Below are 23,308 nucleotides of genomic sequence, written 5' to 3' on the forward strand. Positions count from 1 at the left end.
AGCTCCATCCAGCCTGGCCTTGGACACTTCCAGGGATGGGGCAGCCACAGTTTCTCTGGGCAACCTGTGCCAGGGCCTCCCCACCCTCTCAGGGAGGAATTCCTTCCTAATATCTCATCTAAAACATTCCCCCTCGTCCTGTCGCTCCAGGCCTTTACTCCAAGCCCCATCCAACCCAACACTTTAACTCACTTTACTCTAGTACCGCTCCTAGGAATTTTTTTAAGGTCAACATGCCTGGTCTGACCCCTCCTTGCCCTAAGTTTGCAAAGAAACTGGACAGGATACTCAGCTCTGCAGAGTCCTTTCCGTTATCCATAGTGGGATATTCATTTCCTCGGGCTAACAAACAGGGTCCAAAGCTTTAAGCAGGTACCTGTCAGGACAAAAGCAGTGAGGGGCTGTGTGTGAACACCTGCCCTGGTGGTGCCTTTAATGTTAATGTCATAGCCAGTGTAATCTAGGAGGGCTGAGATGTGGGTGCTGCGGGTGCCCCCCGACACCGTGAGCTCCCGGGGCTCCTGAGCTGCCTGGGAATCTCTAACGGGAATGACAAACTTGGCAAAGGGCCCATCTCTGGTGCTCCAGGAGAGGTTGAAGCTGTCAGGGGTAACGTTTGTGAGGGTGAGGGTGCCCAGCTGTGGCTCAGCCTCTTAGGGAGAAAGGAACACAGGTGAAGAGAGAGTTACGCTGTGAGGGGCTGGGGGAATCAGCACAGGAGGTTCAGAGATGCTCAGAACCTTTTAGCCTTGTTTTGCAGTGGTTGAATAATAATAACAATAAAAAAAAAGCATTGCAAGAGCTGCTTTGTCAGGTTTTGGAAAGAAGCCACCGAAATTAGTGCTGGCTTTAAAATTATATTTTCATTCAATTTTCTTAAATAAACTCAATTTACCTAATGAAATGTGGGCTTGAATTACAGAAGTACCAACAGAGTTCAGCTCTGTGGTTAAACCTTACAAATTACAGGAATTCCACACTGGGGATTTGATGGGAATACAAACCCGCAGCAATTCCAAAATAGATAAAGTAGATTTCAGGCAGGAATCCTTGAAATCCCAGTTCAGCTTCTGTTTAGTGTTTCTGTTGCCTGGAGTTGTAGATACTTCTATTTTTGGACCCTGAAGTTTATGAAGGGTTTCAATCCTCACAGTGATTATCTCAGCACTAATCTCAGACCAAAACCTCCCTGGGCTCCACAGATAAGGTGTTCCTCATCCTCTGATCAGGCACAATCAGGGAATATCTGACAGACTGAACAATAAACCCCACAGCCCTGCTGTTGCTCTCCTTTCTGACTCTTCAGTGGTCGCTTCCTTAAGAAGCCAAGACTTTGCTGCAGGAGGAAAGTCAAAATCACATCTCTCCCCTATCAGGGGAAGAATTTGTCCTCCAGGAGTGGGAGAGCTCCTTAAACATTCTGTTTTACAGCATAAAATCATTAAAGATTCATTAAAGCACAGAGAGAGCACAAACACGACCCAGCAGTCAGATGGTCAGAGAATCCTGTGGCTGCTCTCTGGGCTCAGTTACTGTTTTTTTCTCTTGTCAATTGAGTACAAACCAAGAACACCTTGGGAAATGCAGCCAGTGAGACACAGAAAAACAACTATTTAAGTGATTCATGCTGGGAGAAAAGTCAGAAAGATGCATCCCACCAACAGAGAGAATGAGGAAAGAATGAAATCTTCTTCTTAACTAAAACATGAACTGCTGCAAGATGTTCCAACTTTTACTCCTGTCCCTCATGGCAAGACTTTTAAATAACAGTCCACCTTCTTCCCTGGAGTTTTGTAGGAAGAGGTGAGTGCAAGTGGCCCCGATTAAGGACACATGCAGAGGTCATGCTACCAACCAGTGACCATCAGTGCCTTCATGGCTGACAGGGAAGGTGTCACCATGGAAGGATGGCACTCCTGAAGATAGAGGGGATGAGAATATCCACAAAGCAAACAGGGTTGGGTGGAGAATCCACAGAAACCGGGCACGGAGCCCTCACATGCAGGTCAGAGAGGGCAAACAGAACCTTTCCAAACTCATCCTGGCACGGCCACATTCCTTCACATGCCACTTGCATCCGGTCAGGCACGTTCCCATCATGGCAACCTGACTCCAAAGAGTGCTACATGCAACATAAATTGAAGTTATCTCTTCAAGCAAGTCTCAGTGATCTCCTGCCATGTGGAATCACCACGGGAAAAGCTGTGACATCCAGTGGAACAAGACAGGTCATAGAGACTCAAAGGCAGCAATGCAAGTGAGAGTGGTGGGATGACCATCAGGAAAGGGAGACCTTGCTTTTTGAGCCCTGCTCTCTTCTGGGAACACACAAAAATACTGGGCAGAGAAGAACATCAGAACCACTCCATGCAGTTTTGGTTGGTCATCTCACATGCTGCATGAAACTCCCACAAGAGATGCAAATGTCTTGGGAGACATTTGGGTTCAAGAAAGAAGAACAAAAATGGCATGCAGGTGCCTCTCCAGGCTGAGAAAGACATCAAGGCCTCCCACCCACAGCAAGGCAAGTGAGGGTGGGATGAACAGCAACTTCATTCAGGATCAAGTGCAAAGATGCTCCATGAAGAACATCAACCACCTGGAGCAAGTAAATTATATATACACAGGACTTGCAGAGAAGTGTATATATAAGGAAACCAATCATGGTTTACCACTCTCTTAATGCTGGGGGCACTTTTTCAGCCTTTTCCATTGTCTCAGATCTCTTTTTCCGAGCATTCTCAGTGTATTTCAGAGTGGTCTCCCTACAATTTACCACAGGAACGATGACGAGTTGGAGCCACGTTTTAGAGCAGTTCGGTGGACAGCGAAAGAAAGAAGAACACAAAGCAAACCTGGAAGGTGAAACAGTGAAATACCTGTGGTTGCCAGTGCTGTCAAGGTCTGCCCACCTTGCCCATCAATGACACCATGGAGCTGGACAGTGTAATTAGTGGCAGCTTTGAGGTTGGTCACCACATAGCGCCGGGAGGCCCCCGGCACTGTGAGCACCAGGGAGTCCAAAGGGAAGTCAGAGTTCCTGACCTCTAGGATAAAATGGTCAAAGGCATTGTCCTGTGCTTCCCACGTGAGTGACAGGCTGTCTGAGGTAGCATTTGATACAGTGAATTTGCTAAGGAGAGGTTCCTCTACTACGGGAAGAAAAACAAACGGAAATGTATCGCAATTATTAAAAGCCAAAGCAACAAAATAAATTAATATAGAAGCTTAAATTTACATGACTGATGGTCACAAAGGTCATCTAGCCTTGAGTTTCTCCACGTTTTTCATATCATCACCCCTGCAGTCACCCTGAACATGCCACTCATCATTCAGTGAGGATGTTCACACTCTGCTGACGCTGGAAACTCAAACTGCATTACCTGATAGCTGAGATGTGATATTCTGCTTTCATCTACCACATTAACCTATTGCTGTGACAAATTGCTATGGCAACTTTTCCTAAGATCATGTCAGCAGGCGAAATTTGGCACAGATATTAAATGATCCCAATGTGAGCTCTTATCTGCCTACAGTGAGAATGCACCTTCTGTTCCTGCAGTCCAGCCTCTCATACTGTCCTTGGCTAAAGCACACTGAATATTTGACTTCCCTGTCCTTTCTGGAAAAACTGTCAGCTGTAAAACCCTGAGCTGTGCAGTGTGCCAACAACTAAATGCCTGCCTATTTCAGTCACTGACATCAAGTCAAACGGACTTTTTCAATCTCTCATCCAATGTAAACGGAACAGTGAAGCTGAATTCAAGCAGTGAATGTGCCTTGCAGGATTCTGCTGGCACAGACTGAAACGTGCCTGACATTTATTTAGAGAATCAGGATAAAAACTGTGTGCAGAAATCAGCTTATCTCAGACAAATAGTGTCTGCTCTGGGCTGTGTGACAGATGCAAACATGCGTTGAAGGGTGAATATAATGAATCATCTCCCTCTTGGTTCTTGGGAAATGTGTTTTGCTTCTCGTCTGTCTCGGAGGTTGCCCCAACCTTAATGTTTGAACAACCTTATTGTGCGACTGAAATCACAGCACAACCTGACCGACTGACTTTGCTGGACGGATTTTGGTGGATTAACATTCACAAAATTCAAAAGGTCCCAGGTTGGTCTTCCTTAGAAGGTGTCAAGCAATGAGGTAGAAGGTTTGGCAATGGATTGATGGGGGAGCTGAGAGCAGGGAAAGGGGCACAACCTGTAAGGAAGAGTTAGAAAAAATGAGAGTTAGCAGCGAGGGAGGTTCATGTACCTGTTGTAGCTGCAGCACTTATTGCCTGTGTGCGGAAACCACGAGAGATCCCAGAGAGGTAGACAATGAAATCAGTGCTGGGAGAAAGCCCTGAGATATGAGCAGTCCTTGAATTGCCTGAGAGGTTGAACTCCATGGGCTCCAGCAACCTGTTAGAATCAATAATTTCAATAGTAAAGACGTCGAAGGCCCCGTTGGTTGTCCAGGAAAGGTTGAAGCTTTCGGGAGTAATGTCGGAAACCATGAGCTCACCAACTTCGGGGTGCTCTCCTGAGGAGGGAAACAACACTGGTCAGAAGGGACAGCCCTGCACCTCCTCCTTCTGCTCAGAAATGCTCCTCTCTGCCCATGCTGGCAGCACTCCAAGCTGGACAACGGGGGGTGTGAGTAAAAGCTTGCTACAAGCAGACGGGTACTAAGGGGAAGAAATCAAATGAAAGCAGCACAAACTGTTAAATAAGACTAAAAAATGAAGTAAGCTTTAAAGCCATGGCTGTTCTCCTTATCTGCAGGAGCAGCCAGACATCTTTGAGGTCTGAGCATGCAAGCAGATGCAAATGAACTTCTCTGAATCCATTTGGAAAAGTCAGCTCCCAGTTTTAGGAGAAGCTAAAACTGGAGGTATTGCTTTATCCAAAGGAAAAGGTTGGGGTTTGTTTGCCACTTCCCCTTTCAGGTTAAGCCAGTGAAAGGTGGTTTGGAATTTTAGAGCTGGAGCCAAAATGCAAAACAGGGATAGCTGCCTTGGGGTTTCCTCCTCTCTGTGGACATCCCTGTAGAGCCACAGGAAGGGGCAGAAAATTCTGACAACTGGAAGCCCCTAGAAGGGAAAATTCTGAAAAGCCTGGTGCTGAGCAGACGCCGAAAGGGAAGGGAAAACCTCAGCGGGGCATCTTCTGCTGTTTTCACTGGTTTAAGAGAAAGAGAGAACATTGCAGATTTAAGCAGGACACCCATGAAGTCTGTTCCCTTGTTTTTGCAGCCAGGCAGGTCTGTTTTCAATGGGAATCTGCCACCAGCTCCACTCAGGACCCTCAAAGCACAACACTTCTAGTGGGACACAGCCCAAGGCAAGAGCCTGGTGCCAGACACATTTCTGCCTAAAGCACTGATGGAACCATCAAGCTCTGATGCATCTCATGTTTTAATTCTGATTAGTTCTTACATGGACTTTCATCCTCTTCTGGGCTGGGTAATATGTGCTTGGAAATCAAGCATGAGCCAGCTCTGGCTGTCTCACAATGACAGGAGGTTGCCAAGGTCTGTAAGGAAGCCCGGAGGCAGCAGATGTTGTCTACAAGAAATTATCTGAAGGAAGAGCCACTGGTGCTCCTTTGGTGCCAATTAATTCATACTCTGTTCATTACCCATGATCAGAACACCAGGAAGGAGCAGTGAGCCACGAGGACAAATGGAAGTAGATATTTACCTCTCACAGTCCAAGCTCTCATTTAAAACTGCTGCCTTTCACAGGAACAGCCAAGAAATTATTTTCATGGCCCTTGGTGAGCTTCAGGCAACATTCTGATAATGAAATCCTTCTTTCAGGTCAGTTTTATACCAGGGTAGTTGTGAATTTGATCTTCTTGCATTATATTTGTTTCAGCCCAATCAGACTGCTTAAAGACCTTAGATGACTTAATATATGATACTACTCCTGGTAAGACTTAATTTGTGTCCTTTTCTATATGAGAACACACAGAAGATGTTTGTCCTTGCCCTTGAGGCAGATACACACAATATGCCCCCCTGAGTTTAAATTCACACAGAAGCTACTGCATAATTTCAGAGGAAGCTTCTGAAGGAAAAAAAACTAAACACACTCCCTGGCTTTGATAATCTGGGCTGTAGAGAAAGGATTTTTAGAATTTTACCAGGCAACCTGGGCTTTTCCAAGCATGTACAACAGCCAGCTGGGTTTGGTGTTAGTGCCAACCAGCAGGTGAGTGAGCAAAGGGAACAAACCAAGCCATTCTGAGCTGGGAAGAGGGAAAGCATTCCTACAAGGGAAGGGCTGCACGAGGGCACTGAGACTCTTGCTGGAACGTCTGACCTTGAGACATTTCCATGCCAGAGATGTTCAGCCAAGCTTTAAGGAGCTCAGTGCCCCCCATGCACAGCAGCTGGAATAGCTCTGGCTCACAGCCCTGTCTGGGAAGAACGTGGGACTGGAGGAGTGACTCGGAGAGATACCTGTGGTGGTCTCAACAGAAAGGGGGGTGGTCCTGCGGCCTCTGATCACCCCGTGGAGTGTGATGTTATAGGGGGTGTTGGCCCTGAGGCCTGTGACATTCCCAGAGCGCAGTCCCCCCGGGACTGTGACATTCCGGCTCTCCTCGGGGTTCCCAGCCTCCTGCACCTGAATGACAAAGCTCTCATAGGCCCCGTCGTCTGCTGTCCAGGTGAGCTGGAAACCATCCCAGCCAGCCTTGGAGACTGACAGCTTTCCAAGCTCGGGTTCCTGCTCTGAATAAGGACAGAGAGTCAATCTGTTACTCAGGTTGCAGGGCAGGGGTGATGTCGTACTGTTTAATGATGTTCTGGGTTACTGCATTTCACAGAGATGCCCCCACACACATTTACATTCTCAGCTGCCCCAGATAACTGTGAGTAAAGCCTCTCTGGAGATAACTACAACTAAAGTCTCTTTAGAGACATGGCAAAACAGAAAAGTAAGAAAAGAACTGTAATAATAAATATTACCCACGTTAATACTAAAAAGCTGCTCACAGAAACCATCTTACACCTGCCAGTGTTTTGCCAACAATAATAACAACTCCCTATGAGACAAATATTACTGTAATCACTCTACTACACTACTAACAACTCAATGTTTGCCATTCTGAAGTAACTGTGTTGTCAGGATAGGAAGACACTGAGTTTAGAGCAGTTGGGATTCAGATGTTTGTGCTTTTAATTGTGTCCACATGAATGATGCTGTTTATGCTTCCAAACTATTTCTATTACAAAACAATAAAGAGGAGGAAAATGCCTCCGTGTTTGCACGTCTATAAATGGATTTGTCTTCCTTATATCACATTATTCTGTGCACAAAACACTTCCTGCAGGCACAGGAGGTTGGATTTTCAGAGTTACTGCTATTAATCTAAAATTGAAATGTGCATTCACAGCCATGAACATTCTCAGAAGCCACCACAGGGGTGGCCAAGGAAGTTGGGAACCATCAGAGCTCTTAAATCTCTGATGCTATTAAATCTGAAAGCTGAGGTCATTTTCTCAGCAAGAATAGAAAGTCCTTTGTTCCAAAGGAAATACAACTGATTCCTTAACATCATCTGTGACATGGGGAAATGACAGAGTAATACCTGGTTTTTTCTACCTGAGCTATCATTGACCTGAGGGTTACAAAGACTTTCTAGCACATTTCTTATTTATTTGCATTGTTGACACATAAACACTATAATAAGAACAGAGTCTCTCTGAATAATCCCATTTTGCATGACTAAGAATTTCAAGAGGTGCTGCATGAAGGGGAATGGATCTGATTTGCCAATTGTAAACTTCAGCTTAAGCTTTCTGCATATTTTATGACAGGAGTTCAAGGAGCTCTGGAATAAATGAAAATTAGGCTCAGCAGCACCACTCAGCTAAATTTTCTCCTTGTAAAAACAAAGTGATTATTGTCTGACTGCTCAGAGGCAGCTGGGGTTGGATTTTCAGAGGTTGAGCAGTCATGTATCACAATTGTATTCAGTGAGATTCATTAATAAATCAGCAAATTGCTACGACTCAGGAACATAAAAGTTTTGATGAGCTTTTCCCATCCTGCTGGAAGGAAAGAGATTGTTTATGAAAGAACAATGATGTTCAGCAACAAAAAAAATGCATTAATCCAGAGCTGTCTGGCTTTATCAGGAACAGAAAGAAGATTCACTGAGGTAAAATATGAATCCTGTCAAAATATCACTGTTATCTGGAAAAGAGAAAGCAGGACAACAAAGGAACTGGTTATCAGAAATAATGATCTGTTGGTGGCAACAGAAACAAAGAAAACAAACACATTTCCTTAAAATGAAAACGAAACAAAAGTTACAGTAAGGTTAAATCTTGATGTTGATTATAACGAGTAAGGTAGTGATTAGTACAGGTTAAAACAATTCAGATTTCTCTGCAGAATGCTCATTCTTCTTCAAGATGCAGAGTCCCTTTTCCCCCCATTTGTTCCTCATGCACGTCTGAGACAGAAGCAACACGACCCCCTCATGCTCTCCAGGGTCTCAAGAGATTCTCACATGAAATCATGCACCAATTTGGAGACCTCCAAAAGCCTCATTAATTACAGCATCCATTAGAGATGACAAAACACCCACTGTCACAATAAATATCAAGGGATGATGTTTCTTACTTTAAAAAAACGAGAGAACAAACCATTGAGAGGTGAGGCTGTTGTGGCCTTGTAGTTGGTGGGAAATGATCTGTGTGTTTCCATGTAAATATTTTACCTCATCTTGGCAGTTTGGGTTTGAGAGATGGACAAATGCAGTCACTAGTCTCCAGATCTGAACTTACTTGCTGGTACTTTGATTATTATTGATCTCGGCCCTGTGTCTGTAGGCTTAATTCCTCATGAAATTCACATATTGGGGTAAGAGGTGGAAAAAACGTTTTCAGAAAGGTAACTCCCAATGTGTTACAATCTTTTTTTTTCTTCTCTGACATGGCCACTCCCATGCCAATGCTGCAAACTTCTTGTAATCTTTCTTGTACTTGAAGCACATCCCAGACAAACACCTGCAGCATTTTGCTATTCTCACATGCCTCACGAATAGCAAATGCATCAAAATCTCTCTTTACATGCAATTTGAAGAGAGATTTGATGCTACATCACCTTAAAAGCTGAATGGGGCATTTTCTGCACCACTCAAGGCTCTCATTCCACAACAAGAAGAGTTTCATCCCATGCAAAAGGAAGAATAAACCAACTAAGAGGAAATGCATCACTCACAGAGCCCAGAACCTCTGCAGTGGAACAGCCACATGGAAATGAAGGTCTGTATTTTAAAGCAGCAAAGGAATGCATGGCTCATGAATCCATGGAAAATACCTGTAGTAGCTATGGCTTCCAGGGCCTGAGAGAGCTGGCCTTGAGTGCTTCCATGGAGGTTAATCTGGAATTTGTGCCAGCTGGGAGATTGGGGATTTCTGTTTCTTGATGGTTTCTCAACAAAAATATTCCTGTGTTCTGTTCAAACTGGTCAGGTCTTTCAAAATGATAAAGAACTGATCAAATCCCTCACACCCTGTGCTGCCCAGCACAGGGGGAAACTCCTGGAAGTCTTGTGGGTTATATTGAGGTAATGAAGAGCTCAGTGGCTTCTGAGCTGGGGAGGTCAAAGGGCACCAAAAGCAGAGCAGGAGAATCAGTGCTGGGGGTGGTTAAATAACTGGGAGGATTAAATGAGGTTGCACTGATCGATTCTCCAGGAGTTGTGACTAGAAGTGCTAAACAGAGGTAAAACACAAGTTGAAACTTCCTGATGATAAACCCACAAATAAACCAAACTACATCTGCTTCAGCACAGTTTGTGTGCTTTGCATTGAGGAGCTCCAAGAGCAGAGAAAATGGGAGGGTTCTCCTTTTTTTTGGAGACTGAATCCAGGCCACAAGCAGAGGCAGCATCACCAAGCACACCATGGTTCTCCCAGAACCACAATCACCAGCAGGTCCAGAGCAACAACCAGTGAACACAGAGCTGAGCTCAAATGCTTCCAGCAGAGAAAGGGGCACATCCTCAGTTGATGTAAATCAGTTCTCTTTGATACCTCCAAAGAGCTTTGCTAATTTACATCGGGGAGGATTTGAACCCTCAGCCTCAAACATGCCTTTTGTCTTTACTGCAGCCCATCAGTTCTTGCTTCTGACACAAACCAGGAGAGAATCCATGCCAAACATATCCAAACATATCACAAACATATCCGAAGCCAGAAATCAGCCACAGCAGAACCATGTTAAAGATCAATTAAAAACAGGCATCTGGATACATGCAGAAAAAAGTGGAGGGGGACACACATCCTTAGTTAAACACTAGGGCAGAAAGAACTTGAGCAATCTTTCTTTAGAGAGATCCCAAGGAATGGAAAGGGAAAAGCCTTGGCCTTCAACATGCTGAGTGATCCCTGATTTATCCTGTAGCACAGCCAGACTCTGAAAATCTGAGGAGTGTGGAGCCATAGAGAATGTGTTTGTGATCACAGCCCCAAGGCAACAGGCAGGTGACTTCTTTGACATGCAGAATTATCTCCTCATTATTGGAAACCCACATCATTTCACACCTCGGTGACTTCCTTGCTTTCATGCTCCACTTGCATTCAATTAAGAGAGAGCAAGTCATCCGGCACCATCAATCAGCTCAGCACAAATATGTACTCAGGATTCATTATCTGTCTCCAAATGAACACATTTAGCAGAAAGAAATATATTTTCAGAGGAGTAAAATCAATTAGAAATGTTTTCAAATAAAAGGAGAAATGTTATCTTGAAAATATCCTCTCAGGGCAAGCACAGATGTAAAAACATTGTTTTCTGCTCACCCCAGGAAGGAGAGAAGCCTGTAAGGCAAACAGGGATTTACATTCACATGTATCATTGATATTCTTGAATTAGGAAAGGACTGTCCTTAAATCACCCCAGACATGACTTGAATCAGGCTGCAACCTGGAGACAACCATGTTTTCATCACACCACCACACGTGCCACATGATGGTACTCTGCACTCTTTTCAGACCCCTTTGTTACACCACTTTCCCCTCTCTCAAGTAATTAAACTGGGCAATCAGTGCCTGTGCACCTCTGAATTTCATGAATAGGCCACTGCAGCGTCGGAAACCAGAATTACTACAGCAGCTACCACTAAAATCCTCACATGGGAGTCAGGTTCCAGGTACTCTCAGCTGAGAAAATGGACCTTCTTCCCTGGCAGATTTAGTTTCCCAGTGGTCAGCACTGCAGTTTCCCATGGGGCTGGTTCACCTAATCACTCTTCCTAACGTTTCTCTGAGCTTGTACAGAAAAGGGTGGTGCAATCTAAGAGCAGAGGAGCCAGGAGAGGAAGAGGGGCTGACGCACAGCACAGACAAGGGCCTCTGGTAAACAGCATAAATCTTCCTGAAAACATTCAGCAGAATGGAAAAGTTGCTTCTCCAAGCCATGCTCGGATGTGCAAACCCACTTCCAGAGGCAGGAGAGTATCACATCCACGATCCATCAACAGTTGCTGCACAATCTGGGTCCCTCAGCAGAGGAATTCGAGCTTGGCTCTTGGTTTCTCTCATGTTCACTCATTTGTCTCCCTGGGCCTCTCATGGCTGATGGATTACCATCCATCCTGCCCCAGGACCCACATTGTGCTCTGCAGGCAGAGCTCCAGAACTAGAGCAGGGGAGAACAAAGCTGCAGTCTGACTGCTCAGCTTCCTCAGAGCTGGGTGACGTGCTCACCCTGCAGATTAGCTGGAGATCTGATGGAACATTCTCAAGATGTGCTGCACAAAGGTCCCTCCAACGAGTAAAAAAGCTAATTTCTAAGTCACACCTTAGTGCTGGGTGGGGGCTTTGTGATACCTTCATTAATAACAGAAAGGAGGTACCTGTTGGAGCCACAGCTCCAGAGAACAGCTCTGTTCTCCAGCCAACCCATACAACTTGATTTTATAGGAAGTGCTGGCTTGGAGGCCAGGGATTCCCTGGGCAGGAAGGTCTCTGCAGTGGGCACAACTCCACCAAAAACCAGTGCAGACTCCTGTATTCACACACCACAAGGCACTAAAGCCTTACCCTCGAGACCACAAGGTCCCTCAACACATCTCCTGCATCCCTGATGCCTCTGGAGCAAGAAAACTCCCGGAGAAAGGAAGTTCCTCTTGGTCAGGACTCACTGCCTGAATTAGGGTTACACTCTATAGAGCTACAGGAGACAAACAAGCAAGTGGCAGGGTGAAAGGTTTAGTCTTTCCTTTCCAACAAAATAAAATGACATTTTGCCATCCCTTGAATGCAGAATAGTGGATATCAGTTAAAAAAAATATTTGTCACTTGAGCTGCACTTCATCCACATGAAGAGACAGAAGCAACAGACATCTGCCATCCCACAGTATAGGAGATTTTGTGACATGTCCTCTGCTAGAGGTTCATGAGTTCTGAACATTTCAGCTACCTGTGAGTGGAGAGCTGATGTGCACAAGTAGATAACAGGGAGAATGTGAGAGGACAGAGAAGTCTCCAAGAGAAGATTTTCAGCTCTGGAGTTGAAAGAAGCTTTAAAACGCTATAAAATCCACTGTGCAAGCAAATAAAAATAAGGTGTGGGAAACTCCTGAATACCTGCTGGCAGAGAAGCCTGACTGAACCATCCAGAGGATGGGAAGAATATGAGGTGAAAACCTGGCAATCTGCAGGAGCAAAGGAAGGTGGAAAGGAAAACTCAGCCCTTTTGCAGTTGCTGGCTCCCTTGTTCAGCAGGGATGGCACAGACCCTCCAAACAGCAGGATTGCATCCTCCACACAGCAGGATTGCCTCCTCCACCCACTGGGAAGAGCCAATCCAGTCCTAGCTGTGCTGCTGGCATTTCCCACTTCAATCATCCCTCTCTCTCTCCCCCTGTTTGCTCCAAGGACTTGCCCCAGCAGTGCAAATGGATCTGAGGTCCCCCAGGGCTCTGCGAGAGAAACAAGTTTGTTTGGCTCAGCCTGAGGACTCCAGGACCTCCCAAGCACTGGAAAAAGAGGACTGGCTTGAAGGAAGATGGAAAAGCAAGCTGAAGAGCCCACTTGTGTTGTACTGCCCAGGCTCCCAGAGCACTTCTGCTCCCCGTGCTCGTGTTTGGATTTGTCCATTCCTACGTAGGAGGGGGTCACAGAGGCAGGTTATTCAACTGCTGCTCCGTTGCAGGGAGCTCTGTGTTTACTGGCTGCTCTGAGTAAAGACATAAAACAAATGCACTGGCCAGATGAAGGTATTTCTAAAGAAAAACAAGAAAAAAATAAAAAGCCAAACCGGGAAAAAGCAGCCACCTTGTGAAGCTTTGCAAGCTCCTGGTGGAAAGAGCAGACTGTGAAATTCCACAGCAGGTTGTTTCTGCCTTTTCACCATCTATGCAGAATTCTTTGGAGACCTCTGAGTCTTCAGACAGACAGGGAAACAGAGAACTTTGGGAAAACTGCAACCTGCTCACTCCTGCCACATAAACCTGCAGATCCTTTTGTATGTTGTGCCTCAAGACTTCCTAATTTTTCCCTGCCTTGGACTGCATTTCCCTGCCTGCCTGAGGCATCAAACAACTAATTCAGTGGTGATGGTCTCCTGTAGTTTACACCACTCCATACAACCCTCTGCTGTCCTGGATTACTGTCTCTATAAAGCATCAGAGGTGGTGCTGGCATGAACTACCAGGGAATATGAGCCAGTTTTGATCAGTTCAAATAGTTATTATATTTATATATAGTGTATTTATTTATAGTAATAGTAATTATATATAGTATAGTTATTAATTTGTGAAATCCACAATGTTTGACATGTGTTTACCTCACAAATGGTCTTTGGGGAGAAAAGGATAAACACCTTGATATCTGCTAAAGACAATAATTGTAGCCCAGCTGATTCTGATTTTAGTCTCTGCTCACTTAGAGCAGTTCAAGCTTTGCCTCACAGGAGTTGAGCTGAAGGCACATAAAGATTCAGGATTTATTTGTGTTCTTCTGTGTAATTCTGTGTAATATTTGTGTCATTCTGTGTGCAACAAACTTTCAGTCAAAATGTTTCACAAAGAATAAAACCTTGTTCAGTGAGTCCACTGACACTGGTCAGTTGGAGTGGTTTGGACAAATAGAGATGGTAGAAATGAACCTCTTTTTGAAGATAAATATAAGTCACCATATCCAGTGGAAATGGTGGCTGGAAGCAGATTTGGGGCAGTCACCTTTCCCACTTTTGGATGAGAAAACTGAAAAAGGGCAACATCAGAGCCCTGCTGACCCTGCTGAAGCATGATGGGTGGAGGGATGCTGTGAAGAGAATTCATTAGGCAGGAACAAGCAGTGTTAAACACATTCTGGTTGCTCTTCCTCTCAGATTTTGGCTGTAGAAAACAAAGCAAGTTATAATGCACAAAAAAACCCCAGCCTCATGTAAAACAAAGCAGGAGCTCTGCATTTCATGCAGGACCAGTGGCTGTTCTGTGTGAAGCCTCTCAAAAAATAAGCAAGAAATCCTTGAGAACATGAAGCTAAACACAGCAGGCAGAGAAATGCCCAGTTATGCCTCAGTGTGTCATGTTAAGCAGAGCTAAGTCTGAGACAGATTTTCTAAGCCTCAGACACGGCTTAGAAAATCAGGTGAGGTTGTCCTTGGGCTGGTCCTCGCCCAGTGACCCGTGCAGGGCACCCACCAAAAGCTGTTACTCACCAGTGGAACCCTTGACAGTGGTGGGTTTGCTTTTGTGCCTGCCCTTCTCTGCCACCAGGCTGATGGTGTACTCTGTGCCTGCATCCAGCCCTCTGAGGATGAAGGAGGTGCTGTCCACTGGGATCTCCACTTCGCTCCTCTTGCCAGAGGGACTCGTGTGAGCGAGGCGGTAGCGGTCGAACTTGGCCACCGGCCTCCTCCAGCGAAGGGACAAGGTGGTTTCAGTGGGGTCACTGACTTCCAAGTCCTTGGGGTTATCAAGATCTACAAGTTGAAAAAAAGCACAGCTGAGATGTCTCTGAACTACCCTGGGACAGGCACAGACAGAATAACTCCACACTGGGTGTCTGGCCACAGCTCAGGGTCTTCTCCACCTTCTGGAGCTTTTGAAGCCCAGGTGGGTAGAGGATGATGAAGTTCTCTTTTACAAACAAACCACACTAGGACAGATTTCCCCCACTGACACTCACTTCACATGCAGGAGAGGCAGAATTAAAGCCTTCAGAGAATTTACCTGGGAAAAGGGGATGTTGTGAGAAAAATTCTGGATTTGAAGGTCAGTCAGGACTTGCAACCACCAAGGCTGCGCTCGTTGCCAGATCAACATTTTGGCCATCGCTACCTGCCAGAAACCCTCACAACTAGAGGATGGCCAAATCACTGTAAGCATAATTACCACTGAGGAGCTCACCTGGAGATGAAAATCCCAGAACACTGAGAAATCCTCGTACAGGAGAAAGAAGCCACACTCAGAGGTCAAGATCTTTAGGGGAAAGATTTTTCCCTTGAGGGAAAATGCCCCACTGGGAGCAAACTGAAATTAAGAACTTTCTAAAATAGTTTTTACTGCATCATTTGGAAATGAAAGAGTGGTTCCACAGGACTTGGTGCTTCCTCCAGAGCAGAAAGGGGGGTCAGGTAGGTCAGGTACTCACCAGTGCCAGCGTTGATGGTAGCGGGGGCACTTTCCCTGTTGTTCCTCACTGCTGTCACTCCAATGCCATATTCAGTCCCAGGCCTCAAACCTAAGAGATGAGGAAAAGGAATATGAGTTCCTGTGCACAGAATACACCTACAAGCATTTGTTTTAACAAGGAAGGCTCAATGTGTGCCAGGTAAGATGGATGCTTTCCTGAGCATGCAGGGAATCGAGGTTTCAGCTAAACCTGACCTGATGTTAATAAATCTTTATTCCACTTACATACCAAAGGATAAAGATTATGTCTGACTGACATTGCATTTTGGACACTGCAAATGCACAATCAGAGATAACCTCTACTTTCCAGAGCTTGCAGTGGGAGTAGTTCTGCCAAAGAAAAGCAGGTTGGCACCCACATGATATGGAGGAAAAACCATGAGCTGGCCTTGCAGGCTGGGAAAGCAACTTGCAGGTACACAGAGAAGCTGCAGACTGGCACCAGCAAATACCATCCCTGGCACATGCAAACACCTTTGGAACTCAGGGTGTGAAGCCCCCTCCAGAGAGATGTGGAGCTGCCCAGAACTCAGGGAACTGCCTGATGGGATTAAGGGATGCACTTGGAAGGGAAATGGCTACAAAACCTTCTGCTGGCTGGTTCTCCACCTGCAGGCGTGGACAGACACATCCCAGGGATTTTAATTTAATTGGGTGCACTTAAAAATCAGAGAATCACAGAATGGTTTGGGTTGGAAGGGACCTTAAAGATCATCTCATTTCACCCCCTGCCAGGGGCAGGGACACCTCCCACTAGCCCAGGTTGCTCCAACCTGACCTTGGACACTCCCAGGGATGGGGCAGCCACAGCTTCTCTGGGCAACCTGTGCCAGGGCCTCTCCACCCTCACCGGGAAGGGTTTCTTCAGTATATCTACTCTAAACTGTGTGACCCACCTGTGAGTGTAGCTCTGGTTGTGGCTTGGTTGCCCTTTGGCACCGTGATCTCCACATGGTCTCCACCAGAGATGGGAGCAAACTTGATTCTGTAGTTGTCGACGTTGGCATGGCTGTTCCTCCACTCCAGGGTGATGCTGTTGTCTGTCTGGGACACTGGCTTCAGGTTTCTGGGAGCATCCAAGTCTGTAATCCATCAAGCAATAAATAAATAAATAGGAATATTTCTCTTATGACAACAGTCTCTTATAACAATACTTTTTAAAAGGTGAAATGACCCACAACACTGAAGTTAAGTTTCTCTGCACCTGATATGACTTAAGTACACCAAGCAGATTTCTTTTGGCATAAAATGGAGAGTTCAGCAGCTTTGGAGAAAACATCACTTCAAGAAATTAAACTTTTATCTCCTCAGACAAAAATAACATTTTCAATAGTAATAAATATTTTTTATTACAAAATAGGCTTGTGGAAAAATGTATTTGGATGAAAACACTATTTTTCCTTTATAAATGCCTCAGCTTTCAAAAGGAAAAATGCTGCTAAGAACAAAGAACTGATCATCTCTAGAATTTCTGCTCAGTAAATATCTTGCATTCGTGGCTGAAAGAAACTCTGAGTCTCAAAACAAAAGGTGAATATTATGTAGAAATTCAATGGGCTCTTCATTGTTCACACTTCAAATCCTGCTCTGAAGGAACAACTGTATTTTAGGATGAAAAGAGAGGTAATTCTCTATGTACCATTTTCTCAGCTCCCTTAATGCATCAAACCTTGCTAACATGCTACAGGACCCACACTTTCACAAAACATTCCCAGGAGCGCTGAGGAGCAAAGTCAATTTATAAAAGCATGACAGGAAACATTTGCAGAACTGAAGGAGGAAAAAAAGCAGTTCTTTGCTAATCTGATACATATTTGGACAAGAAACAAGGCCTTAGATGGAACAGGAGCCATGGAAGACCTTTAGCTCAGCAGACAGAAAAATAATCCAGAGGAACTTGTTTCTGAGAGATTTAGGGTACGAGACACAATAACCTAAATCCCATTTTCAAAATATATTTAGATTTTAAATATTTTGTCGAGCCAGGAAAGCATATGAGGCACAGAAAAAAAAACATTCTCCACTTTCAGGTACCTCTATAAACGTGCTGATTCCATGCTGGTCTCCAGCCTCTTACCTGTGACAAACACTTCTTTCACAGGGTCACTTTCCATGTCCCCTCGACGAGAGACAAGTGTCACTTCATACTCTGTGTGCGGCCTCAGGTTTCCAATGGAATATTGGTTTTCATCTTCAGAGAGCTCAATGGTTGTCCTGTCCCCTGGGATGTCCTTGGGGCCATAGGTGAGCTCTATGTCTTCAACTTCAGCCAAGGGTTTGGACCATGTGATGAGGGCTGTGGTGTCTGTGATGTCTTTTGCCTCGACCTGGCTGGGGGCATCAAGCTCTGTTATAAAAAAAAAAGAGAGAGGAATAAGGTGTTTTTTGAAAGAAATCTTGCCATAAAAACACAAGACATTCTTATGCTTTTAATTGCTGATTCAGAGCAAAATTAAAATTAGTGACTTTGACCAAGTTTTATTATTTTCGTTTTCTCTCTTCCAACGGGTTTAGACTCCAAATGGAATCATTTCATCAGAAGCAAATTCATCAACATTCATTCACATCAGAAGCTGCCAGAGGAAAGACAAACAAGAACTCTGAGAGCTTCTCCATCTCCATACAAACATCACCAGGATGAAAAAATTATAGTTCCTGTTGATGTATATTTTGAAAAAGAGTAAAAGTGCATTTTGCCTGCTCCCTTCTAGCTGAACATAAATTTCCTTTCCTCTGTAGGTAATTTGGAAAGGAATTAAATTTCCCTCATGAAATTAATTTTTCATTAGCAGCTCCACTACTTCCTTTTCACCCCCATGAATTCACAGGATAGAGCTTGGTTTCCTCTCTGTTTAAAGAAAAAAAAACCATTTTTTGTTATTGGCCAACAACATACAGGCCAAACACAGGTTGTCCTTACTTGTTGTTATCACTTTGGACAGTCCAGGTCCTCTGGTGTTGTTTTTCACTACATGAATGGACACATTGTACTGTTGCCCAGGTGCCAAACCTGGCTGCATGTAAGATGTCTCTGGCCTTTTCAAGCTGCTGGTTATATCTCCATTATCATCCTTTTTCTGCAACACATGGAACAATCCATCAGTATAACAGGAAAAGAGCCAGGATTTTTCACTCCACATGGACTCCACTCATGGAGCTGCTTCCTCACCATGTTGTGGAAGACCAGCTCCCAGCCATCAAAGGAAAAGTTCAGAGGGTCCCACTCCACCTGGACGGATGTTTCTCGAACAGACTTGAACCTCAAACCTTCTGGAGCAGGGAGATCTGGGGCAGAAAAAAAGGAAATCCTCACATGAGCAACAAGTTCCCATAAACAGGGCACAGGGTGGGACATCTTTCCACCACTAGAAGTATCTGAAGTGCAGCTGAGATGGTCAAACCACCTCCCAAACAGTTATTCTGTCTTTGGAGAGGCTTTCCTCTGAGCTGCTCTGGATGTCACCTTGAAGTAAAATGAATTTTGACCTAGAAACCTCTTTTTTGTGCCCTCCTGAACGTCCCTGGCGTGGACATTTGAAGGCAAGTGAGCTGAATCCTGCCCCAGCTCTCTAAAAACGAGCTCAGAGACAGAAGTCAAAGAGCACTTTTTGAGGCTGTTTAGATATAACTGTGATGTGCACAAAATATAAAGGAAGGTGAACAACAAAAGGACAGACAGGCAGATAAAAGGCGAGTTGTGGTAAAACTGAAGATGCAAAACAAATATAACCTCCATTTTAACCAAAGTTCGAATTCAAGTGATTTCATATTGCTTTTTTACACACTGTACATTTTTTATCTTTTTTTTTTTCTCAGGAATAACGACCAGAATTTTAAAATTTACATTATAATAGAGAAGCTAAAGTTCTTAATTTACAAAGACCCTATGGAGTTAATTGGGAGGCACAGCAAAGAGCAGAAGAGCCTGTGAACTGTATTTTTAACACAGTCATTGGCACTGGAAAAGAATAGAAAATGAAAGCGCAAAAGGCTGTCTCTGTCCAGAACAGATGAGTTGAAACTAGAAAATACAAAAGAAATAATACCCCCAAGAGAGGGAGGCAAATCAATACAAATGAATTGCAAATAGAAGTTAAAAAGAAATAAAGTCCCCAAAAAGGGAGGCAAATCAACATAAATGAATGGAAAGTAGAAAATAAAAAATAAAAAATGTCCCACAAAATGGATGTGAATCAATACAAATGATTTGAAAATAGAGAACACGAAATACATAATACCCCAAAATGAGGGATGCAAATCAATACATGTTATAGAATAGAGAAAAGAATGGATCCAGGGAATGTTAAACTCACATGTGGCTACCCTGGCACTGACTGGGATACTCTTCTTGTTTTTAAGGATGGCAAAGACACGGATGAAATATTCCACACCCGGCTCCAGCTCGTGGATGGTGGCAGCTGTCTGGTTTCCTGGCACAGTGAACTGCATGTCCAAGCCCCCAGTGCTGGTGGGGACGTAGGTGACCAGGTACTCATTGACAGGATTCTCATGTTTCCATTCCAGGTTAACAGTTTTATCCGTCACGTTGGTCACCATCAGCTCTGTTGGAGGAGACACTGGGAGCGGGGAGGGGAAAGAAAAATAAAGTTATAAGAAGTTTTCATGGCTCGGAAAAATAATGACTTACCCAGTTTTCACATTTTCCCAGGGATTTCATGAGAATTATCTAACAGGGGCTGGGGAAGCCACGGCCCACAAATTAACTGCTGAGGAGAGGAATGTTCGGCTGATGAAGACCACAGACATTTCCAAAAGTCACGGGGCCAATTTCTACCCTCACACTTGCACACAGCCTCTGGCTGACTGTGTTCCAGCTCCTGCTCTCGTGGCTGCAGCACAAGACTATTACAGCTGGGTCCCCAGGGGCTCAGATGGTTCATTCAACTGCCAGCAGCACGTGATTGTAGAACTGGGATTTGCGCAGATTTTCCAAAGTAAAACCAAACATTGTTATTTTAGTAAATACTGCCAATAGATCTCCATGTGCAAGAGCACAAAATGGGGCTTAGGCCTCTTCTAGAAGGAGGAGATGAAAGATGGGAAATTTCTTTTTAAGGGTATTCATTGTCTTTTATGGTGTTCCCGACCCCCAAGCATTCTTTGATTACCCTACAAAAAATTGGTTTCCAAATGTCTCCCCTGGGATCTACTAAAGAAAACTGCCTCATTTATAGTGTAAAGCCTGTCATTATTTAGCTGCCAAAATTCTCTATCAATTTCCATGGAGTAAGTGGTAGTGGGAAACTCAGCATGGGACTTTAGAGCTGAGTTTCCACTCCAGCCTATTCCATGATTTTCCTCTAACCTTCTGTCAGATCTAATACACACACCTCCATATAAATATAGAAATATACATAAAACCTCTCTATAAAAAAATGAATAAATTATATATATTAATAAATAAATATAAATATAGGTATAAAACAAATCTAGGTATAAAACAAATATATATTATACATAAATATATGTGTATAAATAAATACAGATATAAACAAATATTTATTTTTTTTATATATATATATATTAAAAATACACACACATCTGTGTATTAAGAAGACTCTGGATACATCTCCCTCTCCTCCATAGCTAGAACAGTTTCTTTCAGATGCCCTTTTTTTTAGCATCAAGAGGTGCTATGAGAAGCTGAAATATCATGGTGACAAATCCCAGCCAGGGCTGGTTACAGCTCCAGTGACACTGTGGTGGGAGCAGAATCACAGAATCAACTGGGTTGGAAAAGACCTCTGAGATCATCGAGTCCAACCTGTGACCCAACCCCACCTTGTCACCCAGACCATGGCACTGATGCCACATCCAGGCTCTGCTTCAACACCTCCAGGGACGGGGACTCCACCCCCTCCCTGGGCAGCCCATTCCAAGGGCTGATCCCTCTCTCTGCAAACAACTTTTTCCCAATGGCCAACCTAAACCTCCCCTGGGGCAGCTCAAGGCTGTGCCCTCTTGTCCTGCTGCTGGTTCCTGGCAGCAGAACCCAATCCTCCCTGGCTCCCCCCTCCTGGCAGGGAGTTGCAGAGAGTGAGAAGGTCAGAAATAAGGTCTCTGGAAATGGAGATAACAATTGCACTGCAACACCATTATCATCCTGTTGTCTTCTGACCACCAAAAGTCGCCACAAACTGCCACACTCTGTAACCCTGACAATTAAGGGGTGCCATGGTGTTGTCACAACCCTGATTCAAGTGTTTGGACTACGCTGAAGAAAAGCAGCAACAGGGCCCGGCTTTATGGAGAAGATTCACAGAACCTCCAAAGCTGCTGGATGGACACAGGGACTGTGTGCACCCAAGTGGTTCTGAAGGGACATCACCACCTACCATCAGCGCAGTCCTCGCCCATGTACCCGTCCTCGCAGACACAGCGCCCGTCCACGCAGCGCCCGGCGTTGCTGCAGTCGCTGGGACAGGCCCGTTCCCGGCAGTCCTCGCCCACGAAGCCCTCCTGGCACACGCAGCGCCCGTCCACGCAGAGCCCGCGCTGGTGGCAGTCGTTGGGACAGGCCAGCTCGCCGCAGTCCTCCCCGGTGAAGCCGTTGTCGCACTCACAACGCCCCTCCACGCAGCGCCCGCGGTGGTGGCAGTCCTGGGGGCAGCGCAGCTCCCCGCAGTCCTCGCCGGTGAAGCCCTCGTCGCACACGCACTGCCCGTTCACGCACAGCCCGCGGCCCTGGCAGTCGTTGGGGCACCGCAGCTGCCCGCAGTCGTCCCCGGCGAAGCCCTCGTGGCACTGGCACTGCCCGTTCACGCACAGCCCGCGGTTGCTGCAGTCCTGGGGGCACCGCAGCTCCCCGCAGTCCTCCCCGACGAAGCCCTGGTCGCACACGCACTGCCCGTTCACGCACAGCCCGCGGCCCTGGCAGTCGTTGGGGCAGCGCAGCTCGGCGCAGTCCTCGCCCAGGTACCCCTCGTGGCACTGGCACTGCCCGCCCACGCAGCGCCCGCGGTGGTGGCAGTCGTTGGGGCACCTCCTCTCGCCGCAGTCGTCGCCCACGAAGCCCTCGTGGCACACGCACAGCCCGTTCTCGCAGCGCCCGTGGCTGTGGCAGTCGTTGGGGCAGGCGAGCTCCCCACAGTCGTCCCCGGTGAACCCTTCCTCGCACAGGCACGTCCCGTTGAGGCAGCGCCCGCGGTCGAAGCAGTCGTTGGGGCAGATGAGCTCCCCGCAGTCCTCCCCGGTGTAGCCCTCCTCGCACACGCACTCGCTGTCCACGCAGCGCCCGCGGCCGTGGCAGTTGTGGGGGCACAGGGGCTCGTCGCAGTCCTCGCCGGCGAACCCCTCGTGGCACAGGCAGCGCCCGCCCACGCAGCGCCCGTTGGCGCCGCAGCCCCGGGGGCAGAGCTCCTCGCCGCAGGCCGGGCCCGTGTAGCCCTCGAAGCACACGCAGAGCCCGTCCACGCACTTGCCCTGGTCGTTGCAGTCGGAGGGACACGAGGCCTGGCTGCAGTTGGGGCCCTTCCAGCCCGGCTCGCACACGCAGCTGCAGATCTCCACGCTCCAGTTGCCGTGCCCGCTGCAGTAGGGGGTGGTGTCCAGGCGACCTATAGAATGAGCCAGAAAATCCGTGTGGGGTAAGGTGCACGCAGGTACCAACGCGAAAATGCCCGAGGCAGAGG

At 46.1% G+C, this 23,308-nt stretch overlaps 1 protein-coding gene across 4 annotated transcripts in view; it reads right to left on the bottom strand.

Annotated features, from left to right (window-relative positions):
• Positions 1-23,308, bottom strand: part of TNC (tenascin C) — a 73,764-nt gene that overhangs the window by 22,617 nt on the left and 27,839 nt on the right. For 2 of the 4 annotated variants that reach the window (XM_027687597.1, XM_027687598.1), the window contains exons 3-10: positions 22,013-23,233; positions 19,970-20,233; positions 18,826-18,941; positions 18,577-18,733; positions 17,734-18,003; positions 16,553-16,738; positions 15,616-15,705; positions 14,681-14,944 (exon numbers count right to left, since the gene is read on the bottom strand). In XM_027687597.1, coding sequence (XP_027543398.1) covers positions 14,681-14,944; positions 15,616-15,705; positions 16,553-16,738; positions 17,734-18,003; positions 18,577-18,733; positions 18,826-18,941; positions 19,970-20,233; positions 22,013-23,233 — 2,568 coding nt within the window. Of the gene's footprint in view, positions 1-4,260; positions 4,531-6,453; positions 6,727-14,680; positions 14,945-15,615; positions 15,706-16,552; positions 16,739-17,733; positions 18,004-18,576; positions 18,734-18,825; positions 18,942-19,969; positions 20,234-22,012; positions 23,234-23,308 lie in introns of all 4 variants that reach the window. The other 2 variants (XM_027687595.1, XM_027687596.1) reach the window with 2 other exon arrangements.

Source organism: Neopelma chrysocephalum, unplaced genomic scaffold (genome assembly GCF_003984885.1).
Source record: "Neopelma chrysocephalum unplaced genomic scaffold, ASM398488v2 Primary Assembly neopelma1_74, whole genome shotgun sequence".
Lineage (NCBI taxonomy): Eukaryota > Metazoa > Chordata > Aves > Passeriformes > Pipridae > Neopelma > Neopelma chrysocephalum.